We start from the raw sequence: 27088 nt of genomic DNA on the forward strand, positions 1-27088 counted from the left end.
AAAAAATTTAATCAATTAAAAAGTTAAAACAATTTATTGAATAATAGAAGGCTCAATCAGCCGTATGCATCGCTCTGTGAACTTTTCAATGCGCCATTTAGAAGAGAATAACCATCTATTTAAGACTTAGCAACAACTCTTCTTCTTATAGTGAAAGAGTAAGATAGTTACGTCTCTCAGAGATTTTGTTGAATTACTTAGCGAACTCTCATTTAATAACAAAAAAGCAGAAAAATGCATATATATATATACATATATAGCTTAGCGAATGGTTGTGTTTTCGACCACCGTTTAGTCCGTTTAGTTAGCGGTTTGGTGAAAGCGTTGCGAGAATGTTGAAACTCATCTGCAAAATAAGAAAAATTATGTAAAAACGTGTGAATTTTTAGAAAAAAAAAAAAAAAACGAAGAAAAATTATAATAATAATAATAATAAGAGCTTTACATTTTTATATAAAAAAAAAAAAAAAAAAAAAAAAGAAATCTAATGACAAAAGGCAAATGAAGTTATATTTGCAGTTGTAGGAATTCGTTCGCTCGCTCGCTAAAACAAGTTGACATTTGCAATCGCTCACACAAAATTCGAAGACTTAATATAACCGTTCTATCATGTGCAGACACATATAACATAAAAGGACACACTATCGTTTTACCTTTTTAAAGAGCGATTTATTATATTATACAAGTTTAGACGCTTATATCTATTGATATACAATTAATATTGATATGCTGGAAACAAATATAAAATAGCTCAATATATAGAACTCAAGGAATATATACGAATGGAATTATACGCATATGTGGTTAAGCCGATAAAAGAGAACAAGTAAGGAGTGCAAAATGTAACGCGTAACAGTTAAGGTCGTCTCTTAAATACACTTCACATCACATTGTAAATAAATGCTAAACAGATGTTTCTTTTAAAAGCAAAAAAGATGAAAAATTTAATTTTTATTTTAATCGCACTCAAGCAAAAACTATATAAAATGAAATTGCTTAGCAATTGAAGAAACATCGAACGAACCCAGCAAACGTATTCCATGACCAGTAAATGAACAACTTCATTCACATTTATCCTTGAAGCGAAGGTTATAAGCGAGTTTATACAATTCTTGGGAATAACCACAAGAGAGATGAATAAGGCGACGAAGAGAGAATGAAAAATAACTGCTATATAAAAATAAAAATGCGTGCAGTAAACAAATATAAGGAAACCGACAATAAATAAAGTACTACGCGGCATTAAACCTAGAAAACAATAACAAATGATTCCGTTGAAAGGAAAAACCAATAAAACATTTGTAGACAAAGTAAAATTTGTGTCACTTTGTGCAAGGCTTTTGCTTAAAACATACGTATATTGATCGGCCCGTATATAATCAGCTGTGCGTTAAATGCGGTGTCAATCGGTCGCTTACATACAATTCTTTAATTTGCGTTTACGTGGCTCATTCTTTAATCACCGTGCACCGGCCGACAGTTGAATACGTTCCCAAATTAATGATTTAACTAAAAACGTTAAAAGTAAAATATGTTCGGCTGCGAAGGCGTCAATTTCTCACACCCCACATGCACATGTATACAAATATATAAAAAGTATACGACAAATGGCGAAAAATAAATAAATTAATAAAAAAAAAAAATGAAAAATAAAAAAAAATAAGAGCAACGAGAAAGTTTAGCCATCTGTGACTTTACAAAATGTGTATCACATGAATAAATTCTCCTCTAGTCATCAAAATACCCATAAAGCTGAAATCAAATTAAATATTTCGGCCAGAAGGCAGCTGCACATTTCGACTCAACTTACCAGTGGTAATTAATTCATTTATCTATAAGCAAAAAAAAAAAAGAAGAATTATGCTTGGAAAATTATTGCAAAAATTTAAAAATTAGAAATAACTGTGCATTCACTTTGAGAAGAATTACTTTCGAAATGTAAAAAGTGTGTAAAAAAGCCTATCATCGCTATTCGTTATCTAGATAGGTAGGATATATCTTTCACACACATGTTCTGAATTGCAGAATTTATATTTGAAAATCGTGGCGTATGAGTTACGTTTTCTCTCTCTCTTTTTTTTTTTGCTTTGAAATTTTGTACACACATTTTACTAATACAGTAGGTGGCAAAAGAAAATGAACAGTTGCACCTAGAAGGACGTGGAATGCATTGAAAATGCATCAAATTCAAAAATTTCAAATTTTGAAAAAGCTTTCCACTTATAGAGGCAAATGCATTTTTTGCTTATCGCTATGACTGAAGAATTTAATAAGGTAAAGAACCGGTTACGATATTGGCCTTTGCGAGACAAAGTAGGTTGTGCGAACTCTACCTAAAGTGGTAAAGAGAAAGTGTTTGCTAAATTATTAAATATTCAAAGAAAGTCGAGGTAAAAGCGTATTTCGCACACAAAATATGAAATTTTGGCTCGTAACTATTATAGCGAACTTTTAAATTTTTATATCATTCACCAAAGTCTCAAGCGTGCGAAGTTATATTTAAATATAACTAGCAAAGACACAAACTAAAATTTTTTACAGACTTTTTAAGTTTTGCCCCGAGAATTTTTTTAATGGAACTTTGAAAATTTCCATAGGCTAACATATAAGCAAACTTTAAAAGACTACTGTGGCGGAACCATGCCTTTTGAAAAAATCAAATTTAATATAACCTGGACACCGTTGGAAAGGCTATTAATAGAGAATTCACTCTGTACTAGTTTAATTTTTTCAAGGGACATGATTTGGCCACAGTAGCTCCGCAAATTTTCGCTTTATCAACCTCATTGATGGCATACTGTAAAAAAGTTTTGGTTTCGAATATTAGTTAATTTACATAAAGTCATCTTTTGTTTATAATAATTTGCAAAAAAATTCTCGAAAAATTCTATTTTACTTGCATTTTGAGTTAAATCCCTCCGAGACTTCGTTTAACAGAATTCCGTTAACGGCTTTACAGAGCTCTGCAAAAAAATTTTAGTTTGTGTCTTTGCTAGATATATTTAAATATAACTTCATACCCTTCAAAGTCACTAGATTTCGATTCAACCGAACATTTCCAAGGATATCTTGGTATAGAAATAAAACAAAAATTATTTTTAGGTTATGCTATATTAATGTACCTGACATGTATGTTATTTGTTTCTTGCATTTCTTTTCAATTCATAAAAAATATTATTGACGCCTATCGAGAAACTTCCAAATTTGGCTTTGCAGATTTTCAAATTCAAAAAAAATTATATTTCGAATCTGTTGTTCACGTGGATGTGAGTAGCAAACTTTTGAAAAACTTGAACCCGAAAACATTTCACAAAAGTGAATTTCATGATAATTGCCTTCTTGAGGTACGAATAGGAAAAAAATGTATGATTAGTTTTAGGAAAGCGCTCCTCACAAAAATGTTAGCGCTTTTTTTTTTTTTGTTGTACACCTTCTTCGATTATTGCGTAGTCCTGCTAGGTTGCATTTGCTGTCAATAATATTTTTACAATGTGATTTGGATAATTGAAAAGTAACGCTGCCCACTTTCGATACTGATTGCTTGAGGAACAACTTATAAGTTGTTAGCAGAAATTAAAAGGTATTAAAGAACTTAAAACAATGATATGAAAAATCATAAAAATTCTTGCTTTCTTTGTTTTTTTTTTTTTTTTAATTAGGATTTTTTAATGAGGATCTGGTCATGTAATGATGAGCGTTTTCAGTAAAGAATGTTTGATCTAAGCCCAAAAATTCTTATATTTATGCTCAAAGAATACTCGGAATACCTTATAATGGTCCCCTAATACCGACCTATACATTATTGATTATAAATTCAGTCCACCTATTCACTGTTCAAGAGACAGAATGTCGCCAAAAATTATGATATTAAGTTAAAAATCGGTCCATGTACTCCGTAAGATGCTTGTAATGACTGAAGGAAAAATACAAATTTTAAGACATTTTTTAAAGATCTTTCGCAAATACAGATTTAAAACTTCCCAGGAATATATAGCATGAGTTACAGAAAAATAAAAAATAGGCCAATTTTTATAGATTCACTCAAATAACAAGTGTTCAGGAGAAAGAGAGAGAGAGAGAGAGAGAGAGAGAGAGAGAGAGAGAGAGAGAGAAAGAATTAAAGCGAGTATAGATTTCTTAGTAATATTCGTAAAGCAAGGACTTATGCATCGGTAATCTCTGTAGCATCTGTCTGCTTTCTTCAGATGGCAGGAAATACAATACAACAATAATGTTCGAAAAGGTGATTAAGTGCACATTTGAAAATACTTAAAAGAAAATCAGTTTTGAAAAATATTACAAAATGGCAACGCCACAGCCATTCTCGTCAGGCATCTTTAATTTAAGAGGCTCTACGGCAAGCAGTACAAGCCCTCTAAATTTGGAAATAGAAAAAAAACCAATTAATCTACCGGCCTAACGGTACTTAATCATCTGAAAAAGTAAATTCGAATTTAACTAACGACAACAGATTTACCAAATACCTTAAGTTAAGTAGTTAGGATCAAGAGAAGATTGGATCTGAAAGTCTACTCCATCCAAATTATGGAATGTAACATGTTTCTGTCGACATGTCGTCGAATCTATATGAAAATATTATTATTATTATTATTATAATAAATTTGGCCAGATAATCAATTCTAAGATAAAAGTCTTAAAGCACCAGCATCTAAGGCTTTCGGCTTTATTAAAAACTCTACCACACTTGAGATTTGAATCCACGACCATTGAGAGTTGCTAGTCGAGACTCTTGCCTACTCGGCTACTCAGGCGGATATATATGAATATGAAAATATCTTTCGAAGGAGCTAAAGAAATTCATACTTATTTTTCAAAACAATTTTTCATATCGAAATTCACGCAATATAGATGAATATTGGCGATGGTTTTCACGGTGACCGCGCTAGAGTCTCAAATTGAACTCTCTTTCCACAGCCGGCTTATGTTCACGTCTCAAGTTTGTAAGAAATTTTGAAAATAACTTTTGAAAAGAAAATTTTGCACTTTTGTAGTTCGCTCGGATCGGGTAGGCTTCCAAATCGAACATTATCTTGATTCTAATTACTTAATGGCTCCCTTGTAGCCTTTACAACGCATTGTAAAAAGTAGTTGATAAATGCCTTTGCTAATTGAATTCGAATTTATCTTGACACACTGTTTAAAAAAGTATTAATTTTTTTTTACAGTTAGCAAGTATTTTTAATTAAGACGTTCAATTATTGACCCAAAGAAAGTGTCAATTTTTTGTTAATAAATAATGTTTAAATTAAATAATCGAAACTTCCCTTCACACTTCCCTCTAATATCTAGATATTCTTTTAAACATTTTATCAGAAATTCGAACGAAAAAAAATGAAAGTTTTTCAAGTATTATGATGCTTTTTAAGGTTTCAAGTTCCCCGTACATTCCGATAAAGTCATGTTCGAAAAATCCAATGACTATTTAGATAATTTAAAATTTTGCCACACTCACAACTGTCTTTTGATCCCTTGATCAATAAAGCCAATAAACGAAAAATGAATTTCTAATAAGTTTATAGAATCGATTTAATCGTCTATCCATCGTGAAGGAAATCCCGAATTAAAAATTGAAAATATTGAAAATAGACTTGGAAAAAAAGCCAGGTTTCCTTCCTACGCATTAATAGGTTGAGAAATCGGCTAAATCGGTACAATCGGATATTTAAAAATCTCATCCCTAGGAATGCTTGAATAACCGTATCATTCTATCATAATTGCTAATTACAGATAATAGCACACCATGTTCATACTTATGTAGGGTATTATGGCCAGAGTGCTTATATTAATTAAGTTTATTTGCAGAGTTTGCATTCTACGGTGTATGTGTATGTTTATTTATATATGTACCTAGTCAGGTTCATAAATTGAAACTCGATCGTAAAATATTTTTCCAGTTTGTATAGAATAAAAATGTTAACACAAATGTTTGCTTATTATAATCTATTTCACATATATTTAAGAGATATCTTTAAAGCTTTCCGCATATTTGTTTTCGAAAGCGTTGGCTAATTATTCTTTGTTTATGTCAAATTCAGTCTTGCTTCCCATGAGATGAATCTTAGATACCTGTCATCGGATAAGGAGTTTTTATAAATTCCAGTTCAGTACGCTCCCCTAATAACTCGATTAGGACCATAATTGATTAAAGCTTTATGTGTACTTCGGAAATCTGAAACACACTACGGCCATTACGAATTTGAATATTTTAATCGTTCAATCGCGCAAAATATAAAGCAACTTAAGCAGAGTAACGAATTGCAATGAAGGCAATGATCTTGAATCACTGGACTTTGATATGCATAGATATAGGGTTGACGTTACCAAAAGGATGTGAAACTTAATACATCTCATTTGTTCTTGGTATGTGATAAAGTGAAAAGAAAAAACGAAACGAAACTAAACTAAACTAAACTAAACTAAAAACTCAACTAAATAAAATCCTTTCTTGTATTAATGAAAATGTAGAGAAACGACCTTAACCATTATAAATGCAATAAAAAAACAACTAGAAAAAGTGTTGAAAAATGTGTAGAGAAATCCTTCGTGAGGTTTTGCTACATACAAAAAATGAATATTTTTTTTTTTTTGTACTTTGACTAACCGAAAGGTAGAAATATTGTGCAAATATGTATAAATATCACCTGTACATATATAGCACATATAAACAAATACACAAGAGACTTATACTTTCCGATAAACATTTTCACTTTCGTTTTGACAAGTACCCTTTATTCTCTCATATATATGGTTATATATGATAGACACTTAGAAATACTTACACACTTGTACAAATACACTATCTTTAACGGTATTGTTCTGTTACTTTATAGAAGTAGTATCGCTTGCCACAATAATTGCATGCATGGATTCTCTTACCCCTTTTTTTTGAAACGTAAATGTTGTGCAAATTAGGAGATGGGAGGCTAACAAATTTAATATAAAGTAATTTTGATTAACATACGCTACTTGCGTGCATATCATCATCATCATCAGCATTGTTACAATACGTATACAAAACATATGAGTATGGCCTTAACAGTTAATTTTGTCTTCCGCGTTTCAAGTTTTTTTTTTTTTTTAACCAAATTTTTATTATTAATATATATTAAGGTCATGAGTCAGTTGTCCCATTTGCATTCATTAGCAAACTTTATTAATTTTTGACAGCAATAATAACAACAATAACAATAACTAAATTAAATAAGAATATACTGCATGCATAAATGTGCATCTTTATGCATTTCTATACTCGAATAATGGCAGAAAGTTTATGAATTTTTTTTTTTTTTTTTTTTTGTTGAAATATCTGAACAAAAAGCAAATATGTTTAGCTGAAATTACATTTTGAATGTTAATAAGTAATTGAATTACTAAATGGATGAAAGATATCTAACAACAGATCAATCAATATTCTTTATAGCTTTTTAAAACTGATTAGAATTTCAGGTAATTTTTTCAATTAATGAACTGAATGAAACGAGTTGTTATACCTTCTTACAGCACTTGTGGTACAAGCGTATATTAAATTTGTGCCAATGTACGCAACGCTTAGAAGGCCTTGAGATAGACATGATTGATTATCATGTTGATCGATTCAGAGTCGCTTTCAGCATCGATGTAAGCTTGTCTGTCCGTCTGTCCGTTTTGTTATTTTGTGTTTAGCCTACAAGTCGAACTAAGGAGGAACGCTATTGAAAATGCTTCGGATCGGTTCACTTCCCCATAACAGCAACATTGAAAAAACGGGCAACTACTGGTTTTATAGAAAGATTAATGCTTAAGTTTTTGTACAAACCCGGTTTTCATATCCATCATCGAACGATGGAGATATACTTGTTGTGCCAAAACATATACACCGTACGGAAAACAGGCTTCATAGACTCTATACAAGTTTTGAATCATTTTACACAGGCCCATCCCTCCGTCTCTCTATCGGTCCATTATTGGAATCTGGTTGTAAAAATAAAAATACCGGCTTCACATTTATCGTTTGAAATTCTTGCATGAGAATGGACCAATTCAATCTAGGGACACTCCGACGATATAATGTAAAGCAAGAATATCTTTGTTTTCAAAAGCAAAAGAAAATAACGGTTTTGGAAATATTTCTATTTTTCAGATGATACCTGAGGTGGTTTTGGCTCGTGCTCAAGCCGGTTGGTTAACAAAACATAGGTCGCTTCTCCTGCGCTGATAAATTTAATAAATTTTTTCGGTGTTCATTGTGTGATACCAATCTGTTAATAGGGCTCCTTGATGCGCTACCGAAAAGTTTCGGACCTTAGTTTAAATTTAATGAAAAATCACCAGGGCTATGACAGAAACACACGTTGATTCTTTTTCTTACGACTATAGGCCGATAACGATGTCCGAACACGCCCCTTATTATATTATAATGTATGTATGTATGTATTTACGTACATATGTGTGTATGCATTTTTATATTCGTTTCGATAAGTTATATAATCAATTGGGGTTTATATCATTATAGTGGTGCTAGAGTAGGATTTTTCAACAAGACAAGAGACATCATCAAGGAGAAATCATTCGCGCAATAGAGCCAATGTTTCCATTTAGTTTTATAGTACATGATGCCGTCCTCATGGATGTAGACGCATTTTCAATTTCACTTGTAACCGTGAACGCATCTATCCATGCATTGTAACCGTGAAATCGGTAGCATTTTCAAAAAAATGCCATCAAATTAGTGGAAATTTTCATCAATTTCTCTTTGGTTATCAAAGTTCTAGTTGTTGCAAATTTCACCGGCTTAGGTATTCGGGTCGATAAAAGTAAGCCTCATTATAAAAAAAAAAATAAATAAATAAAAAAAAAAAAACATAATTCTCTTCAAACATTTGCACGGCTGTCGTCGGGCTATTCAATCAGCGAATGTTATGACGGAAATTATCTGGAATTGTTGAAAGATCCCCAATATATATATATATATATATATATATATGTATATATATTCTCTAGGCTTAGAGATCCCTTGGCGCGGGATTAAGTCCATCAAGTTGATATGATGTAATGAAAATAAAAAAAAAAAAATAAAAATAAAAAACCTTTTTTTTTAGATGCCTGGATTGGTTGTTTTTAGACGAAGATGGTCTGTGGGCTCTGATGATCTTGTGGTGCCCGGTGCAATACTTTTAATAATACATTTAATATGGTAAGAAAAGTGCTTAAAACTTAATCGACAATAAACACAATAAATCGTTTATTGCATTTATAAATTTTTTCATTTCTAATAGTTTAATGATTGTAGTGGTTTCGTTGAGCATTTTAGACTATGATACAAGCCTTTTAGACGTAAAATTGCTATTTTATCATCAAATCGGTTATCTGATGATATTGTGTCGTAAGTGCCTTAAATTTGCCAATAGATTATCGATAATGTGATTTGCTGTTGTCTCCTTAATTTTTCCAGTTTCAATAAGTATAGAAATAGGTATTTGCGTGATATCAATGCGTGGCAGTATTTTGGATTCAGAAATACGGAATCCTATTAACATTTGGATTTACATAAAAACCCGTAAGTTTCATTACATATGAACAAACAAACAAACAAACAAACAGAAACATATATTTATAAAATTACATATAATTTAATTATTTTTAATGTTGTTTCGTTTCGTCATTTTTAGTTATTTTATTCATCGACGTGGTGTGGCTTATTTTAGGTACAATATGGATAGCAAATTTTTATGAAGAATCCTTTAAAGATAAATCAAAGAAAATATTTGTTGGTGAGTTTATTTTATTTTTTTATATTCAAAAATTTGATGACTAATTATTAATCGATAAAAGTATTGAAAATTGATAAAATAAAAATTCTAGGCATTGTGATATCGAATTGGGCGTTAGTATTAGTGACATTTATAACCGTATGGTGTACATTCGATGCTGCGGGACGTTCTTGGGTGAAAATGAAGAAATACCAAAGATCAATGCGTGAAACGGAATCGCGTTTGAATTACAAGCGCAGCAATAGCGTAAATCGAAATTGGCGCCAAAGGTATGCTATGAATAAACTCAGTTTTTTTCGTTTTGTTTACCATGCGCTACTAATGGTGCAGCGTATACTATGTTTTCGCGATTATATGTTCACACCCAGAACGGCTTAACATAAATGCATCTCTCTAAACTAATCATTTGTTAAATCGAACTAAATATGCCTGACAATCTGTCCATCCGTCTGATGTCTGATGTCTGTTCATGCAATTTTGTCATCAATGTTACAGGCCATCATATTTGAATTAATTGGATGATATTTGAAATATTGACGCGTTTCGGCTCAAGGATATAAATCGTAAAAATTTTCGACAACTACTCGATATAGTTCCTGATTTTCGACTTTGAACCATCACCATTCAAAACCTTAATATAAAACTTAACTGATTCAAATTTGAATCAGTTAGGGGGTTTAATTTTATTGGAATCCATTTCTTATGAATATTAAGCTCGTTGGCAAAAAAAAATTTAATTATTTTCTATTTTATGATGAAAATTGGTCCATGATAACAATTTGACATGAAAATTACTCTGAGGAAATCAATTTTTTAAATCTTATTATATATAGTGCTTATCAGGAAAAGAAAGAAAGTCCTTATATGGCTACAAAGTCTAATTTGTAAATTTTTTTATGATGAAAACAGATAAGAAATAATAATATCTTTAACAAGTAAGTTTATGTTGCTACATATTGTTGATCAAGTCAGTTGACATTTTGAGCAACGTCCAATAGGATCGGGCTTCCACGCAAAAATGCATTTTTACAAGACACACATATATATTAATTTTTCTTTGTTATCAATGAAAAATGAATGAATAACAACTATATTAGGCGAAGTAGTGTCGAGTGTGTAATGCTCGAGCTTTTCCTTGTTTTCATAAATGTAAAAAAAGATAGCAAATAATGACTAATTATCGAAGTAGGGAAATTTAAATTTCAAAGACTCTTAGGAAAAGTAAAAGTTGTAAAAGAAGTAGAAGAAGAAGAAGAAGATTAAGGGAAACGTATTAAAATTGCAAAGTTGTACGATCCAAATCATGTTTACATCGACATCTTACATACATTTGCATTAGAGCTTAGACCAATATCTATAGAGTAGACGGTAATGTATACCAAACAACGCGATGAAATTTTCGTATTTTTAATGATCGGAGACCTATTCGCTAATCTCTGGTGTTTGCAAAACTAATATATCACCTGAGATAGCGAATAAAAAAAATTGCTTGAATAATTTTTGATCTAGAAATAATACCTTGTAATGGATGATAACCTTTTTCAGTACCACAAAGAAAGTTATTCTTAATATATTATAAGGAAAAGTTCGAGAAAATCGTCAATTTTTTAAATATTTTTGTAGAAAAGTAATGCGAGCATACCAAGATAGCTGGGATCATCGGTGTCGTTTGCTCTTCTGCTGTATAGGATCCACAGAGCGCAGTCGTAATTCGTTTACCGACATTGCTCGATTATTGAGTGATTTTTTTCGTGAATTAGACGTTGTTCCCTCCGATGTGGTGGCCGGCTTAGTATTATTACGGAAATTTCAACGTTTAGAACGTGAAGCTATCGTACGTCAAGTAAGAAAACACAATCAACTACAAAATCTGACCAACTTGGCAATGACGTTTCTTTTTTTTTTTTTTTTTGTTTGCATATTTCCTATTATAGCGAAAGAACGGCACGTATGAGTTTTTAAGTGGTGTACCCATCACTGAACATACTCAATTTTTAGCATTGAACGATCCCAAAAGTTATGATTTCTTTCAAACTGTTATCCATTATATGTATTTTGCGCAAGGTGCTTACGGCTGGCCCATGTACCTTATGATAAATCGCTCAAGAATGTACCATTTGCTGCCTGAATTAAGGTAACGCAAATCTATTGTTGCTTATTGCTCAAAATAAATCGGCTATCTTTTGTTTTCAGATCGTTTGGTTGTTGTAAGAGCCATAGCGATGAAATTGAAGTCATCCAAGACAACTGTTGCTATTGCAATTATGCTGCTTTAAAGAAGACCCTACAAGTAGGCGATGTGGAAATTCTTTATGTTACATATCATGTGGATGTGGGTGAAACACCATTTTTTGTAGCTATCGACTATTCGCAAAAGAAAATTGTTGTTAGTATACGCGGCACACTTAGCATGAAAGACATATTGACTGATTTGAATGCCGAAAGCGAAGTGTTGCCATTAGATCCGCCACGTGAAGATTGGCTTGGGCATAAAGGAATGGTACAAGCAGCGATTTATATACGTAATAAATTGCGTGAAGAGAATCTTGTAGAGAAAGCCCTCAATAGAAATCCCGATCGTAATACGCATACATTCACTTTAGTTCTGGTCGGACATTCGTTGGGCGCCGGTACAGCGTCAATTTTGGCAGTACTCATGAAACCTGATTATCCATCCTTACAGTGCTTTAGTTATTCTCCACCAGGTGGCCTCTTAAGGTACTTATAACGTATATGTAATGTAATCATTGATTATCATTAGGATTGAATGAATGTATGAATTTCTCTTATTTGACTAGATAGGAAAAATGTTTAAAAGAGACCTTGAGTCTTGTATTATATTTATGTTATCATAAAAATCCAATCTTATCCCTGAACAAGGAAAAACACTACTATACTGTTCGCCATGAACCATGTTTTAATACCTTACACCACCCGACAATTATTCATCTAACGATTTTTTAAAATAAGTTCTACTATAGGAAATGATCGAAAAATTGATCCGATCCGAAGCATTTTCAATAGCGTTAATCTCTCGTTCGGCCAAAACACGTCAGTCAACGAAGTTTCATAAAAATGTTTAAAAAATTGCGGCCGATAGGTTAAATACAAGAAAACAAGATGGATAGACGGATATACAAGTTAAGATCGATTCGAAGAATAGTCTAATGAGAAATGAATTTATCTGAAATTCTTTTATTGGTAATCACCTCGCAAAGTATATTCAACAGATTCCTTGTTTAATTTTGGATTTTTCCAGGTCCGATTAAAAGAAAACAAGTAAGAAAATTATAGTCGATTATGAACGAATCTTCGATACATCTATTACCGTCGTCTTAGAAAGGAGAAGAACAGTTAAATTGTCATACTTTATAACGTTGGGTGTGCGTGGCTGATTTTTTTTTTTTTTTTTTTTAATGTCAGACTAAGAGTCGAAATTTATATGATTCATGTATTGTAGTTTACGAGTAGCAAGCAAAAAACACGCTGAACACCTGTGGTTCATAGTCATTCTTAAAATAAAGCTATAGGCTTTGTAGACGTGTTCTATGAAAAGTTTAGGTCATTTTTATATTCTTTTGCAAGCTTGTAGGCGAACGAAAGAATTTTTTGCCAATGATACTACATAGCTGGGCAGACGGACCGATGGACAGATGAAGGAGTGGGCCGATTTAAGTGCATTTCGTATTTGAAATTGACCGAGAATTTATATATTTTGTGGGATTTTTGAGGCTTGCATCTGCCCATTGCAAAGATTTTGAAACAAATATGAAACCTTGGCACACTACAAAATTGAGTAAGCTTGACTGATTTTTCCGTTTTTGTGCAGGTACTACTACAGGCATTGTCTCCAGTTTGTACAGTAAAGCAAATTTTTAGCCGTTTTGAAAAACAGAGCTATACCCATTTAACGCAGTACTGTGGACGTATCCATCAAGCGATTTAACTCATTTTCAATTTGGCTGAACTTCCAATGTGTCCACCAAATTTGAAGTCGACAGCTTAATTTATGTGGCCAAGAGAATACTTGCAAGAGATATTAGACCGACGGGCAGACCGATATGACTAATTCGATTCAAAATTTGATGCTAATCCAGAACATATATGTTGGGTCTCTGAAGCTTCCTTCTGGGCATTGCGAACGTATTGACAAACTATGAATGTACCCCTCTATCCTTTGGTGATGGGTACAAAAGTTATTTGTATGAAATATGTGTTTGCGTTTAATGAAAATTTTTATTCAATTTTTTTTTATATTTTTTAAATTTGTGTCATTGTCTGATTTAAATGTTTAATGTTTGTAGAGATCTGCCCGATATTTAATATTCTGAATATTCGACTTATTATAAGATTTTAGTTATTTTTCAGGGATGTCTGCTTCGAGAAGATCTCTCTCTCTCTCTCTCTCTCTCTCTCTCTATGTATATTTTATACGTATAAATAAAACTTAAAAAGCTTGAATATAATTTTCATAAATTAATCTTTGTTGTATGTAGCATGCCGGTGGTGGAGTACTCAAAGTCATTTATTACCTCAGTAGTTTTGGGAAAAGACGTAGTGCCTCGTATAGGTTTATATCAAATGGAAGCTTTACGTGCTGATCTCATAAATGCCATACAGCGCAGCATAGATCCTAAGGTAGTGTGATTTTTTTTTTTTTTTGATAAATCGAAATTAAAAATTTATCAAATAATATTTTGTTGTTTAGTGGAGAACTATATCATGTTCAATAATATGTTGTGGTTGCGGGCCAGAACCAACCTCAGTGATAGAAATGTCCGGCAAAGATACTGATATTAATAAATATCAAGAGGTTAATTAAATAATATATATATAAATTTGTTATAGAAGAAAAGCTCAAGTGTTTTAAATTTCTAGGAACGTGACTCGGCACGGTCCACTAGTGCACATCCAACTGATAGCTCAATAGCTTTAACAATTCATCAACCGCTTTATCCACCTGGGCGTATCATACACATCGTGCGGCATCATCCAAAACCGGATGAGTAAGTTCAAATCACATATATATTAAATGTATATTAATTTACAAACCTTATCCAAAAGCTTCTATTTATTTTTACTTTTAAATTTACTTATGATCTCTTCAAAAATGCTAAGCCCAATTGTGCTTTTTTTTTAATACAACTCATGTACTTTTATTGCAGGCAAAAATATGACAGAGGTTGGAGGTAGGATGTCACGCTTAAGATATATCAATTAATCAATTTTTTTTTTCAATCAATTTTGAACAAACAACTCATAGTTTATAGTAAATACAGTTTGTCACATTTTGTGACTGCAAACCCAAACACGATACGATAGTTGACGTTGACGTTGACGTTGATGTTTCGTGCAATTGAAATGAAAATCATATCGGAACGCGTCTCATAGAAGAAGCATTTTCATAGAAACTCAAAATCGTGTATTTTTATATATATTCGCGGGTATTTTCCAATTGATGGACTATGAAATGAAAGTGTTGTTGTTATGCCCTAAAGGATTTGTTTTACAACGACGTATGCGAATGTATGTAACACTGAAAAGAACTTGAAATAGGCACATGATTTACTATATCAATCGATTGCGAATCACTTTCTCTCTATCTATCCATTTTGGTTTTCTTGTGTTGAACCTATAAGATCGCAATTTTTGAGATATTTTCATGAAATTTTCACTCAAGGGCAAGTACGCTATTCAATATGATTCGATCGGTTCCTCTATAAAGGCTTACTTTTAAAAAATCCCTATATCAGTAACGGTATCAAGCGAAGCGGTCAAGTTCAAGATATCTGCTTTCGAGAACAAATTGAATTTAATCGCAATGCACCCATCGCCAAAGGATGAGCAGTGAGTGTATTCATTTTGTCAAAACGTTTGCAAAGCGCAGAAGTAAGCTTCAGAGACCCCACGCAACGTATATGCGTTATGTGTTCCTGATCAACAACAACAATTCTGAATCGATTGAAGTATGTCTGTCTGTCCGTCCATCTGTTAAAAGTCTGTTGTAAAAATTCTCCTGATCGCAAAAATGAAGATATTGCCCACTAATATGCAAAAGAATTTGAAAGCGCCCTAAACTTTTCAAAGAATGTGCCCACGCGACTGTACGACAAAAACATTTATTTCGGAAATAAAAGCAATCAGGTTCGCCCTCTCCATATTATAGAGCATGGAAATTGAGTTCTTTTGCTATTTTTGCCTTTTTAGGATAATGACGATGGGCATAAAAGATTCGTTCATCACCGAATATAATTTTCTTACTTGTTTTTTTTTTTCTTTTCTTTGGAGGGGGGAAGGAACGATGATCCGTCCATGCTACGATCCGAAGCATGCCACATTCTTTCCACTCAGATTATCCAACCGAGTAGCCGAGTAGGTATGAATCGCGGCTACGAACTCAGTGTTCACGGGTTCAAATCTCAAATGCGCTAGCTGTAGTGAGTGCTCAGTCGGAAATGGGATAACACATATCGATTGGGCGCACACCCACCTCTTTATTTCTTTCTTTTTCTCTTGTTTCGCTGTGTCACACGTATATGCGACGTGAATATGGCGAAAATGAATAAGTAAATAAAGGTAACCGCAGTAATCTGACGGATTTTTTTATGTCAAATAAACAAAGTTTATGACTCTCTTAGTAATCTAGCCGATTAACTATAAGCAGCGATTACGCTTACGATTATATAAAGTTTAACTACAATTTATAAATGTTGTGCAACGGGACAGATAAAAAAAACTTGAAGTGAATCTTTTCGCCTGATCTTATCGTTTGCACCAACAAACACATGAAAGAAGTGCTGATCAGAATCATTTCCTTGTTTTTTTGTTTGTACTTTTGCCGACAGATATTGAAATTGCAAGTTATTTTCCTTACGACCATTCTTTCAATATATAGAATGATCATAGAAATGGCTCGATCATGTTCATTTTCTGAAGCATGCGGTTGATCATGCTTGTCAGTGTATAAAATTTCATCAAACTTTTTTGAAAATTACCACGACAGCGCAGGCGTAGCTATCGGACAAACGGATTGACAGATGTATGCATAGCCTAAAATCGATTCGGATAATGATTCGAAAAATGTCTTTAGATAGAGGGGTATAATGGAAGTTTCGTCTATCTATTCTGAGCTATTCTGAGTTTTGCATATTATTCGTAGAAACCTAATATATAATCTTGTAACAGTGCCTTTATTCGCAATCTACCTACAATTAAACATTTCACGGATAAAAATAAAAACAATATAACATAATAACTACGATTTTCGCTTTTTAACTTCAGGCTTTGAGCATACATTAGGGGGAGCATCAATAAGGTGTCTACAGATATTAAATGAACATAAACACTATAACAAGTAAAATATGTGTTTTGTTATTGGATCCACACTTTCATTGATGTTTTTCAATTGCTCGAAATTTGCCATTTAATTGGAAAACAACGTACACTTCGAAAATAATGCCACAACAGTACGAGATACTCTGCAATTAGTTTTTGCATTGCTAGCGAAGAATTGAAAGATTACATCGATCTCTTTTCATGTTTTCATGTCGAGAAGAGAGAGAGAGAGAGAGAGAGAGAGAGTGAGTGATAGATAGGACGCTTGAAAAGAATGTTGTATTTGTATGTATGTGTTATATATCATTTCTATCGATTATGCTTGAGTATCCAGATATCAATGAATAATTCTGCGACCAGATCGTCAGCTATCGTATCATAAATTTTAGTTAAGATGTGTTTTAAAAACTACAACTCCTGCATGACAACTTTTAAATGCATGATGTAAACTTCTTGCTGCTCTGCTTCTTTTTTTTTTTTTTGTTTTTCTTCCTTCTATTTATATAAACGAAATGTTTACGTGTTATTTGGTAGAAAATGTTATCGTATTACACATGCGCATATGTATAAATGATCATAACGGACGAAAGTGGGTTAAAAAAAATTATGAAAATATAAAAATTATTGCTTACATAATTAATCTATAAATGTCGCTGCATGACTTATTTAATACACTAATGTATTTCAGCGTATTTGTATACATGTGTTAATGTGTGCGTGGATATTTGTACAATGGTGCGTGACAAAAAAGTGAGAATTGTTTTGTTTTTTCTTTTCTTTTCTTTTTTTTCTTTTTTTTTTTTTTTTAGAAATATGCTAAAAAATCGTGAGCCCGTCTATCAGGCCATTTGGGCAGATACAACAGATTTTGATGAAGTGCTCATATCACCTGTAATGTTACAAGATCACATGCCGGATAAGGTCTTAGCCGCTTTAAAGAAGGTAATAATTAATGCTGCTGATGATACCGCTTCATCGGTAAATAGTTTTTCAGTTTGAATGCCGTCCGCTTATCAAGCATTATTGGAATTTTTTTTTTTTTTTTTTTTTTTTGTATAAACAAAATTTTTATTATCCTTGAGTGTTCGTTAATTCACTACATCGACATCTACATCCACCGAACGAAGATGCTATCTTAGATAATATTGATCTCATCGCGTTCCTATAATCCTCGATCGATTGAATTTAATTCTAAATCGAATTAGCCATGTATTATAACTGTTCGTAAAGCTCCTGCGATTGCAAAGATTTCGTGGGACAGTATTGAAAGTTGTAGGGGTTTTGGTGAAAAAAATTTTTGAACGTAATTGATCCGTTGAGAAACATGCGCACGATATCATGGGGAAAAAAACAAAGAAAAAACTGCTAATAACATACAAGTTGGGAAATTTGATGCAATCAGTTAATGAGGTGGATTTAACTCCACCTGTCGCAATGAGTTTGATCGCATAACTAAGATATTCATTCACAGTTAATAAGAAGCTTAAGATTTAAGATGAGGTGGGTAGGTGGGTGGGTGATAAGCAAGTTTCGCTGAAAAGCGAATAAAATTTTGTTGTTATTTTGTTTTACTTTAGATTTACAACATTTTATGTATTATTATATATAACTTTAAGTCTATTCGAATAATCGCACCTTCATCATCGATATTATTTCGCAATTATTTCGCGATCATTTTATATAAATTTACTGAGTTGTTTCGCTATAGTCATGCCAAACAAGATAAGTTCTATTATTATCATTACTTTATAAATAAGTCTGAAAGGCCAAATAAAAAATTGATTTCTGTTTTTTAAAAAATTTTGGTTTTTTTTTATTATACGTATGCATTTTGTTTTTGTTTTTGTTTTTTTTTTTGTTTTTTTTTTTTTCTTCTTAAATTCCAATGAGTTCTTTGGTTGTTGCTATAAACGAATGATTAGAAATTCGCTTTTCCGCTTGTAGTATTTGCTGCTACTCGTTACAATTTTTGTTGAACCTTGAAACGAAAAAGTTTTAGAGCAATAGCAATAGTGAAAACATGCATTTTTTTTTTCGAATTAAAATTGAAAATGTGGTTTAGTAAAGAATTTCGTGCTTTACACGCTTTGGATTGCACCGCTTGCTAGTTAAAAGTATATTTCAAAATTTTGTTTTGTGTAAAAATTTTTATAGGTTGTAACTACTAGCGGACCACGAAAACCCCATCGTCAAACGTCAAATGCTTTTATTTCAATCCACGATACGCAAAAAAGCGACTGTATCGAGTGTGAATATAAAGACAATGGCGTAAACAGAAATTCCTATTTAAATATAATAAATTGTGATGCAGATACACCGTCAATTCAACCCAATGTATGCCTTGAAACGTCATTCACTAATTTAGACAGTCCTCCGGCTTCACAAAAATATAACAGTCACAGTGAAATGGGGATTGAGAAGAGCTCAAGTAAAACATCGTCACTGGCCGGTAGTATACGTAGTCGTAGCCAATTAAGTTCCATGCAATGGGACATTTCTAGCGTCTTGGATAATAGCATTATAACAGTCGCAATTAAAAGTCCTTTGCCGCAAGCGAATGATATAAATTCAAAAATCGACTGTTCGGAGAAGCAGTCAATATCATCGCATCGTTTAAAAGCTGTTGCTTTCGATATGAACGCCAGTTGTCCGCAAGTCAGTAAATCACCTTCGCCGCGCTTAACAATACCGAAAAGCATTTTATCGCGACAATCTTCAACACGATCTCAATGTAAACCGCATTTGCCATTGCCACCATTGCGAAGAGCTTCAGACGTGCCAAATCCCGTTGATTTAATCCATGACGATTGGTTAGGCTTAGCACCGTTAGCCAGTCCCGAGACACTATCCGAAATTTCAAGTATCTCATCGCGCAACAGTGTACGCAACAGTTTAGGCACAAGCATAGACCGTTATTTGCAAACGATGCCCAACCGAATAGGCAGCAAAAATGTGTTAGATGATATTTTCGAATCACAATTACATACCCCGGTTGTATTACGAAGGGCTCCAAAATTTACGGAGAATCTTTCAACATGCGCCGAGGATAGCCGCAATCTTGATGAATATAAACGTATGAGTCGCGTAATTATCACTCATCCCTTATTCACACCGCAAACACAAGATTCTAGTGAGGAGGAAGATAGCTTTGAAACGGCCAAAAGTTATAAACGAACAGAAGATGAAGATGATAACGATAATCAAACAAATGGATTAATAGTTACTCGTCATCATCGACAGAATTCCAAATCGGCTGATCAGTTAGCTGAATTTACTAATAACCTACCCGCCGAAAAAAAAACTTACCTTCAGTGATAGTAATATATTAAACGAGAATGACGATGACGATGACGACGAGCATAAGCAAGATAAATGCTCCAATTATTACGCTACAAAAACAGCCAATCCTGCCAACGATAATGGCAAATATCTTTGCAGCACCGAATCAGAGGATACAACATATTATAGTGCCAATTCGTCCATAGAACATGTGACCAATAATAATAATTCCAATGCGAACGGTAAATGCCAAACAGCCAATCGCAGCGGAATACTTGAATCACATTTTCCAATCTTTGATGATGAGAGACATCTTAGTAACTCACTTATAACGCGTAAACTATTTGTCGCCGACAAGGATCACGTGCATCTTAATCAATTAGTACAAATTCCCGAGAATTCCTGCAATTTACCAACGACATCCTCCCCAGGACGTAGACGTAAAGCATGTATCTATCCGTCAAGCGCATCGCCACGTTGTGTAACTAATAAATTAATGCCGTCGCTAGGAAAATTCCCCTCAAGCACTGTTTTTAAATCTAACGAAAGCAGCGTTTAGTATTATATTTCACAAAAACAAATACATATACACAAACACATACGTATACACATACACATGAACATACACATACACATACACATACACATACACATACTATAGAAGAGTACACATTAGTTAAATATATACAAAAAACAACTTAAATGAATATAGTGGGCCGCGGCCCACCATTGAATACCTTACACCGCTTCGCTTAATAAAGTTATTCGTATAAGAATATGTCAATAGAAGGCATTAGATGGCAAGTGGCCGAGGAAAATGATACAATTCGAACAATTTCCAAGAGCGTTTGTCCCTCGTTTGACATCAGTTTCATAAAAATTTGCACCTTTTAGGCTGAACCACAAGAAAACAAGACAGACGGAAGACAAGCTTAACTCATTTTAGCAAGTGATTCTAAATAGATTCGTATACTAAGAAAAGATGAATCTACCTCAAGTTCTCCTCTACGTGTTGTATACATTCGGATATAATTTAATACACGCTTTTGACCACCAGTGGTGTAGGGTATAATAAAAATAAAAAAAAATTAAAAAAAATTTTTTTCACATAATTAAAAGCATAAAAAAGTAGAATACATTTTCAAGGCTTTTAAGTCAAAAAGCATAAACGTTATCTAAAAATCATTAAAATTAAATTAAATTAAATGAAAAAGATTCCATAGAATCGATTCGATTCGATTCGACTCGAATTTAAGAAAACATTTACAAATGCGGCGATTTGTTAAACGATTTATAGACGAATCCTTAGACCAAAGATTAAACAAAAATGGGGTGTGGTGGTGGTGGCGCGGGCCCGGGCCACCTATGCCTGCTACTAGTAGATATAAGTAACATCACCTGTTTTTAGCTATAAGTAGTAACGAATTTGTTGAAAATCAGTTGCCAGTCGTTGGCATTACAGCGCATTCTTTAGATCCGGTAAATCAATTAAATTAAATTTTTTTTTTTTATTTTTTTATTCTTTTTTTTTTAAGCCAATCGATGCCGATAGAAAACTGTGATGCGAAAACCCACAAAAAAAAAGAAGAGAAAGGAAAACATTCCTAAACATCATACATACATACATACATACATAATAAAACACAGAGAAATTACACACACACACACACACACAAATACTCATACTAGAAAAATTCATATCCAAATGCAATACAGAGAGAAACTTCGTAAATTCATGCAAAAGAATAAAATCGAATCTAAAGTTTGCGCCCGTTTTGCCATGCACACTTATACATACATACATACATACATACATACATACATGCATACACATACACATACATACACACACACACACACACACACACAAACCATGTTTACAGTAATTTTTTTATAAAATAAATGCAAAAATGTTATTTAAAAAAACTCTTTCTCTTACCTACTCATTAAAAAGCGATCATAATGAAATCATTAAAGAGCGGAGGAGCGTAGACTTATGGACATTGTTATCCGAATTGTGACATCCAAAAATACGCTCCACAGTATATGTATAATTTTGCAAAAAAAAAAAAAGAAAATTAAATCGCTAATCAAAGTGTAATGCTCTGAATCGTGTTAATTATGCTCATCCTCAACCTTTGCCTTGCTTTTGCAATTATCGCAATCGTGTAATACGCGATACAAAATTGCGAATTCATTCTTATTTATTATAATTTATGTATTGTCTATTTATCCATTTTGCAAATACATTTAAAAAGTGTGGATTTTAAAAAGGCTGCCTGGTTATCTTAAATCGTATGCTTCTCGGTGTTGAAAACTCTCTGGCATTTCATTCATTTGAAATAGGGCTTGAACCATCCATCCTGAGATCGTGCAAGTAATAAATAGAAAGACAAAGCGAGAAATTTCCATTAAATTTCAATTTAACATTTAAATCCTTGTGTATAAAAATGGTAGCAATCCGTTCCAGGTCCATAGTTAATGAAGAACCTTAGTGATTATAGAAAGAAAGAAGGAAAGGAAAAAAAAAAAAAGGAGAGAGAGAGAAAGAGAGAGAAAGTTATATGATTAAAGATATTAAATGGCCATAAGAAAGCCACACAATTATGATAACAATAACAGTAACACATAACGTTCCGTTAAAGTTAATATTTCACATGATTAGCGAACGTACTAAATGAATCTCTTAAATCGTCGCATTGCTTCTTCTATCATTACGATTTCACGAGCAGCAGACAATTTCCGAGTATCTTTGTTACCCAAAGCTATAAAGTCAGAAGAAAAATTTTGCCTTTGACTTATGTAAAAATGTGAAGATAATGTGAAGATAAATTCGAATTTCACTAATAAAGACAGCCCAACAGACCATTTCCATCAACAGAGCTCTGTTAAATATTTCGAATTAAGTTATAGCTCAATTTGGAATAACGCAGAATATTTTTGTAGACATCTCGTGAAGCTGCAAACTAAACAAATTCAAATTTTGCCTCTAAGAACTATTTTTAACAATTTTAACAACATTTTGAAAACTCAAGAATATTTTGCTAGCTTAACAAATTTTAAAAAAATTATTCAAAAATACTTCTCGAAAGAATGATTTGAATATTTCTTCTTTTGGTCAATTTGAAAGGTATTTTCATATACACTCATGCTGTGTCCACAAAGATATTTTTGCATATTCTCTTATAGATGGATTGGAATTTCAAATCCATCTATATGTTAATTCTAAATACTTAATTGAGCTCTGTTAGGGCGTGTACAGAGGTCGTTAAATGGGGAGTGCCTTTACTAATCAAATTCGGAATTTATCTTCAACCCTTATAATCAATTCTAATGACACTTCATACGTTAGCAGATCTCGTTTAGTAAGTGCCTCAGACATATGCGTACACAACATAATCTTGTTTTGCTCGCCGCTCATTAAATGTTGATTCGTTGATATTTATTTATTTATTTATTTATTTATTTATTCGATTATTCGGTCAATACAAGACAACCGTTTACGTTATACAATAATAAAGTTACGCATTTCATTAATAATATTGAAAGCAGCAAGCTTATATGTATATATATATATATATATATATATTCAACAACCACTTCAATGATCACTTTGTGGAAAGTAATATAATTCATATTATGATGGGATAGAATTATTAATATTTTGAATCGGATAATAAAGGCTTTAAATATTTCATAGTTTAAGCGATAGAATGGTAAATGAATGAGGATATACTGCCTGCTATCCGATAACAAAATTAATTTCAGTAAATATATAACAAGAGGCGATGTTAGACCATTAATCAATTTCACCACAAAGTCGATTGTAAGCGCAAATCTCCGCGTATGCGCAGTTAGAAGTGTAATCATGTTCAGACAGTTAGGATGCAGGGGCAACACACAATTGATTCTCCATCATCTATTATCTGAATATCGCATTCATAGTTTGGGGACTACATCAGTGACATATATTCTGAAATTTGCCTACGCAAAGGAATGTTTTCTTGTTATGTAAGGGTCATTGAATTCACGAGACCAACTTTTGATAAATTTCGGAGCACATGCAGCCTTATTTACAATTGAAAGTGTATGCAGATGGACGCCCGATTTGGGTTTACAAACCAATACCTAAACCTATAAAATATGGATCATTTTCTTTACTTTATCTATATATAGGCAAAGCCGTTAAAAAGGACAATTCCTTGCATTTACTAAATAAATATGAGATTTACTCTACTCCAAGCTACTAAGGCATGTTCACATGATCTGTTCAGACATTGAAATACATGAATATCGAACCACAGGCGACAAATCATTATTGTATAGAACTGTAGGGGGCCAAGGTTGCTATACTGCGAGACTACAGACGAAATAATTATTACACTGGATAAGATACCATTGCAAGGAGCACGCGGCATATCATATATGTTCTTTGAAATGATATTTTCATGTATAGTAATATGTAGCCAGACGTCATTCATAATTGTATTAAGTAAAATCTGTGTTTAGATGTGTGTACGATCTTTTTGTAGTTAAGGGTGAACATGTGAATCTATTTAAGTTATCTTGAAACTGAATCTAACGAAAGGTTTTGTTGTTCAAGCAACTTTTTAATTCCCGATTAAAACAGACGGACGGACACATGCGGTAAAAACCAATAGAAAATTTATTATTCAGTTGCGATTTTAATTTTTCATAGACAGAGTAACTAGTATGGATATGATTGAATCAATTCCACTATTCATCCACTGTTCATTCAGTTATTACCAAAAAGTATGTTAAGTTTTTTTTCCTCGTTGCCGTGTGCGCCTTGATAGGTTCAACAAATCCACTCATGTAAATTGAATAAAAAAAAAAAATAATTAATTTTAACGACAGGACGACTCAATATTTCATATAAGACAATTTCTTAAAATATATCGGATTTTTTAAGTACCGATTCAAATATGAGAGAACGTTTTAAAATGAATATCAACGCACTCCACACAATAAAGCGCACTGCAAGGTTGCAAAAAGTGTATATAAACTGAAATGTGCATTTGGCAACCATGTCAATTATAACATAGCAAAGTGCAACACAAGTATTTAGATAATTCTATCTTAAAAAAGACGAAAAAAAAAGAACGATGTGGTGCATAATTATGTCAAGATATCAACAACTACAGATTAATAGCTGTTGCTCATTGCATCGTCTTTACGGGGCGAGCACAATCAACTTTGCGATTGAACAGAAGAGTTTTACCTCTGATGTCCTTCTAAATGAAAATAATCGTCAAAGATGTATGAATGCGATGAAACAAACACCGCCAGTGGCTATCAAGCGACGAGGTACCAACATGGAGAACGCCTTTGCATCTGTCTTAATAGCCATTTGTACTAATGAGCAATTGTAAGTAAAACAATTGCAGGTCCTATCTGTATTCGCCTTGAGGCGACTTCGTAATACCCACCACACAAAACTGATACATGCGAAAATCCTTTCATTTTTCTTTTTACTTCATAGCGGGACTAGTTGATATCAGCTCTTTAACGAATTTTCATATAGTATTTTGTAAATTATTTCTGTCATAAGTTATATATCAACACCTGCTGTAGGTCGTAAGCTACTAAAAAAAATTCTTTCTAATATTTATATATTTATTCACTTATCGTTTTTCAAGATTTATATTAATAGCGAATTGTGTCGTGGATCATTGCAGGATTTAATTTGTTTATTTCTCGTTTATGAGATTTGAATAATTCAAATATATTTAGTAAGAGAAAGTTTAATTGGGGCGTAAAAATGTAAAGCAGATGAAAAGTGTAAATGTGGTGTTTATGGAGTAATGATGATTAATTAGCATAAGTCGTTTATTTGGGTGGTGGGTATAAAGAAATAAGTAATTAGCAAAATTTTAAACACCTATGATTTTAGACAAAATCCTTCCCTTTTATATACAAGACGTTCTCGTATGTTAAGTAGACATATGAGCCAAATTTCATTTCCGGGAGGCATTAAAGAAGAAAACGAAGATTTCATCCAATGTGCATTACGTGAAACTGAAGAAGAAATAGGACTTAAATCTAATCGTATTGACATATGGGGTACGGGAAGCTTATTAACCCCTCCACATACTGCGGCTATTATGCCGGTGGTTGGAGTGATTAATCATTTCCGGGCAAATGAATTAAAATTAAATGAGGCCGAAGTTGATGAATGTTTTACCATAACTTTTGAAGACTTATGTCATCCCAATGCTTTGGGTTATACACAATTTAAAAGCGGTTACAGCACACCAGTATTTAGAGTGAACAATAAAAGAATATGGGGAATTACGGGCTTTCTAACAAATATATTTCTTAATTGTTTCCTGCCGCCTCATCTTAATCAACTCAAAGGTCGTGTCAAATTTATAAAACCAATTACATGTAGTTGACATAATGTAATTAATCTATTAGGATAAACTCGCAAAGCCCGCTTACGTCCAGAAGCAAGAGTATCCACTTAATTACTGATTCAAATGCAATAAACATGAACTTTTCAATTAAGTTTTTGCAAAAGAATAAAGCGTAAATATATTATGATAATAAAAAAAAAAAAATTCGTAATTGAATTAAAAAACATTTAACCGTTATACCAAAGGATTATCTTTAGAAATTATTTCACCTAATTATTGTTTTTTTTTTTTTCATTTCGTTTCGAACGTTGCCAGATCGCAATATTT

General features: G+C 32.6%; 2 protein-coding genes across 5 annotated transcripts; both read left to right on the plus strand.

Annotated features, from left to right (window-relative positions):
• Positions 1-461: 461 nt before the first annotated feature.
• On the plus strand, positions 462-20453 carry LOC119638214 (diacylglycerol lipase-alpha). Of its 4 annotated transcripts, none has more exons than XM_038034885.1 (15): positions 462-1815; positions 9099-9193; positions 9276-9382; positions 9452-9556; positions 9669-9770; positions 9832-10039; positions 11394-11613; positions 11705-11904; positions 11964-12488; positions 14267-14408; positions 14479-14583; positions 14649-14776; positions 14936-14959; positions 17915-18047; positions 19260-20453. In XM_038034885.1, exons 2-15 carry the CDS (start codon positions 9099-9101, stop codon positions 20418-20420), a joined length of 3255 nt encoding a protein of 1084 aa, XP_037890813.1. In that variant the 5' UTR covers positions 462-1815; the 3' UTR covers positions 20421-20453. The 4 variants fall into 4 exon arrangements, with proteins under 4 accessions (XP_037890813.1, XP_037890825.1, XP_037890829.1 ...); XM_038034897.1 differs by having other exon boundaries at positions 9862-10039; XM_038034901.1 differs by lacking the exon at positions 19260-20453 and adding an exon at positions 18092-18905.
• A 4409-nt stretch (positions 20454-24862) lies between these two features.
• On the plus strand, positions 24863-27067 carry LOC119638282 (nucleoside diphosphate-linked moiety X motif 8). Its single transcript, XM_038034972.1, has 2 exons — positions 24863-25773; positions 26299-27067. Exons 1-2 carry the CDS (start codon positions 25511-25513, stop codon positions 26798-26800), a joined length of 765 nt encoding a protein of 254 aa, XP_037890900.1. The 5' UTR covers positions 24863-25510; the 3' UTR covers positions 26801-27067.
• The last annotated feature ends 21 nt before the right edge of the window (positions 27068-27088 follow it).

Source organism: Glossina fuscipes, unplaced genomic scaffold (genome assembly GCF_014805625.2).
Source record: "Glossina fuscipes isolate IAEA_lab_2018 unplaced genomic scaffold, Yale_Gfus_2 0, whole genome shotgun sequence".
In the NCBI taxonomy this organism is placed as follows: domain Eukaryota; kingdom Metazoa; phylum Arthropoda; class Insecta; order Diptera; family Glossinidae; genus Glossina; species Glossina fuscipes.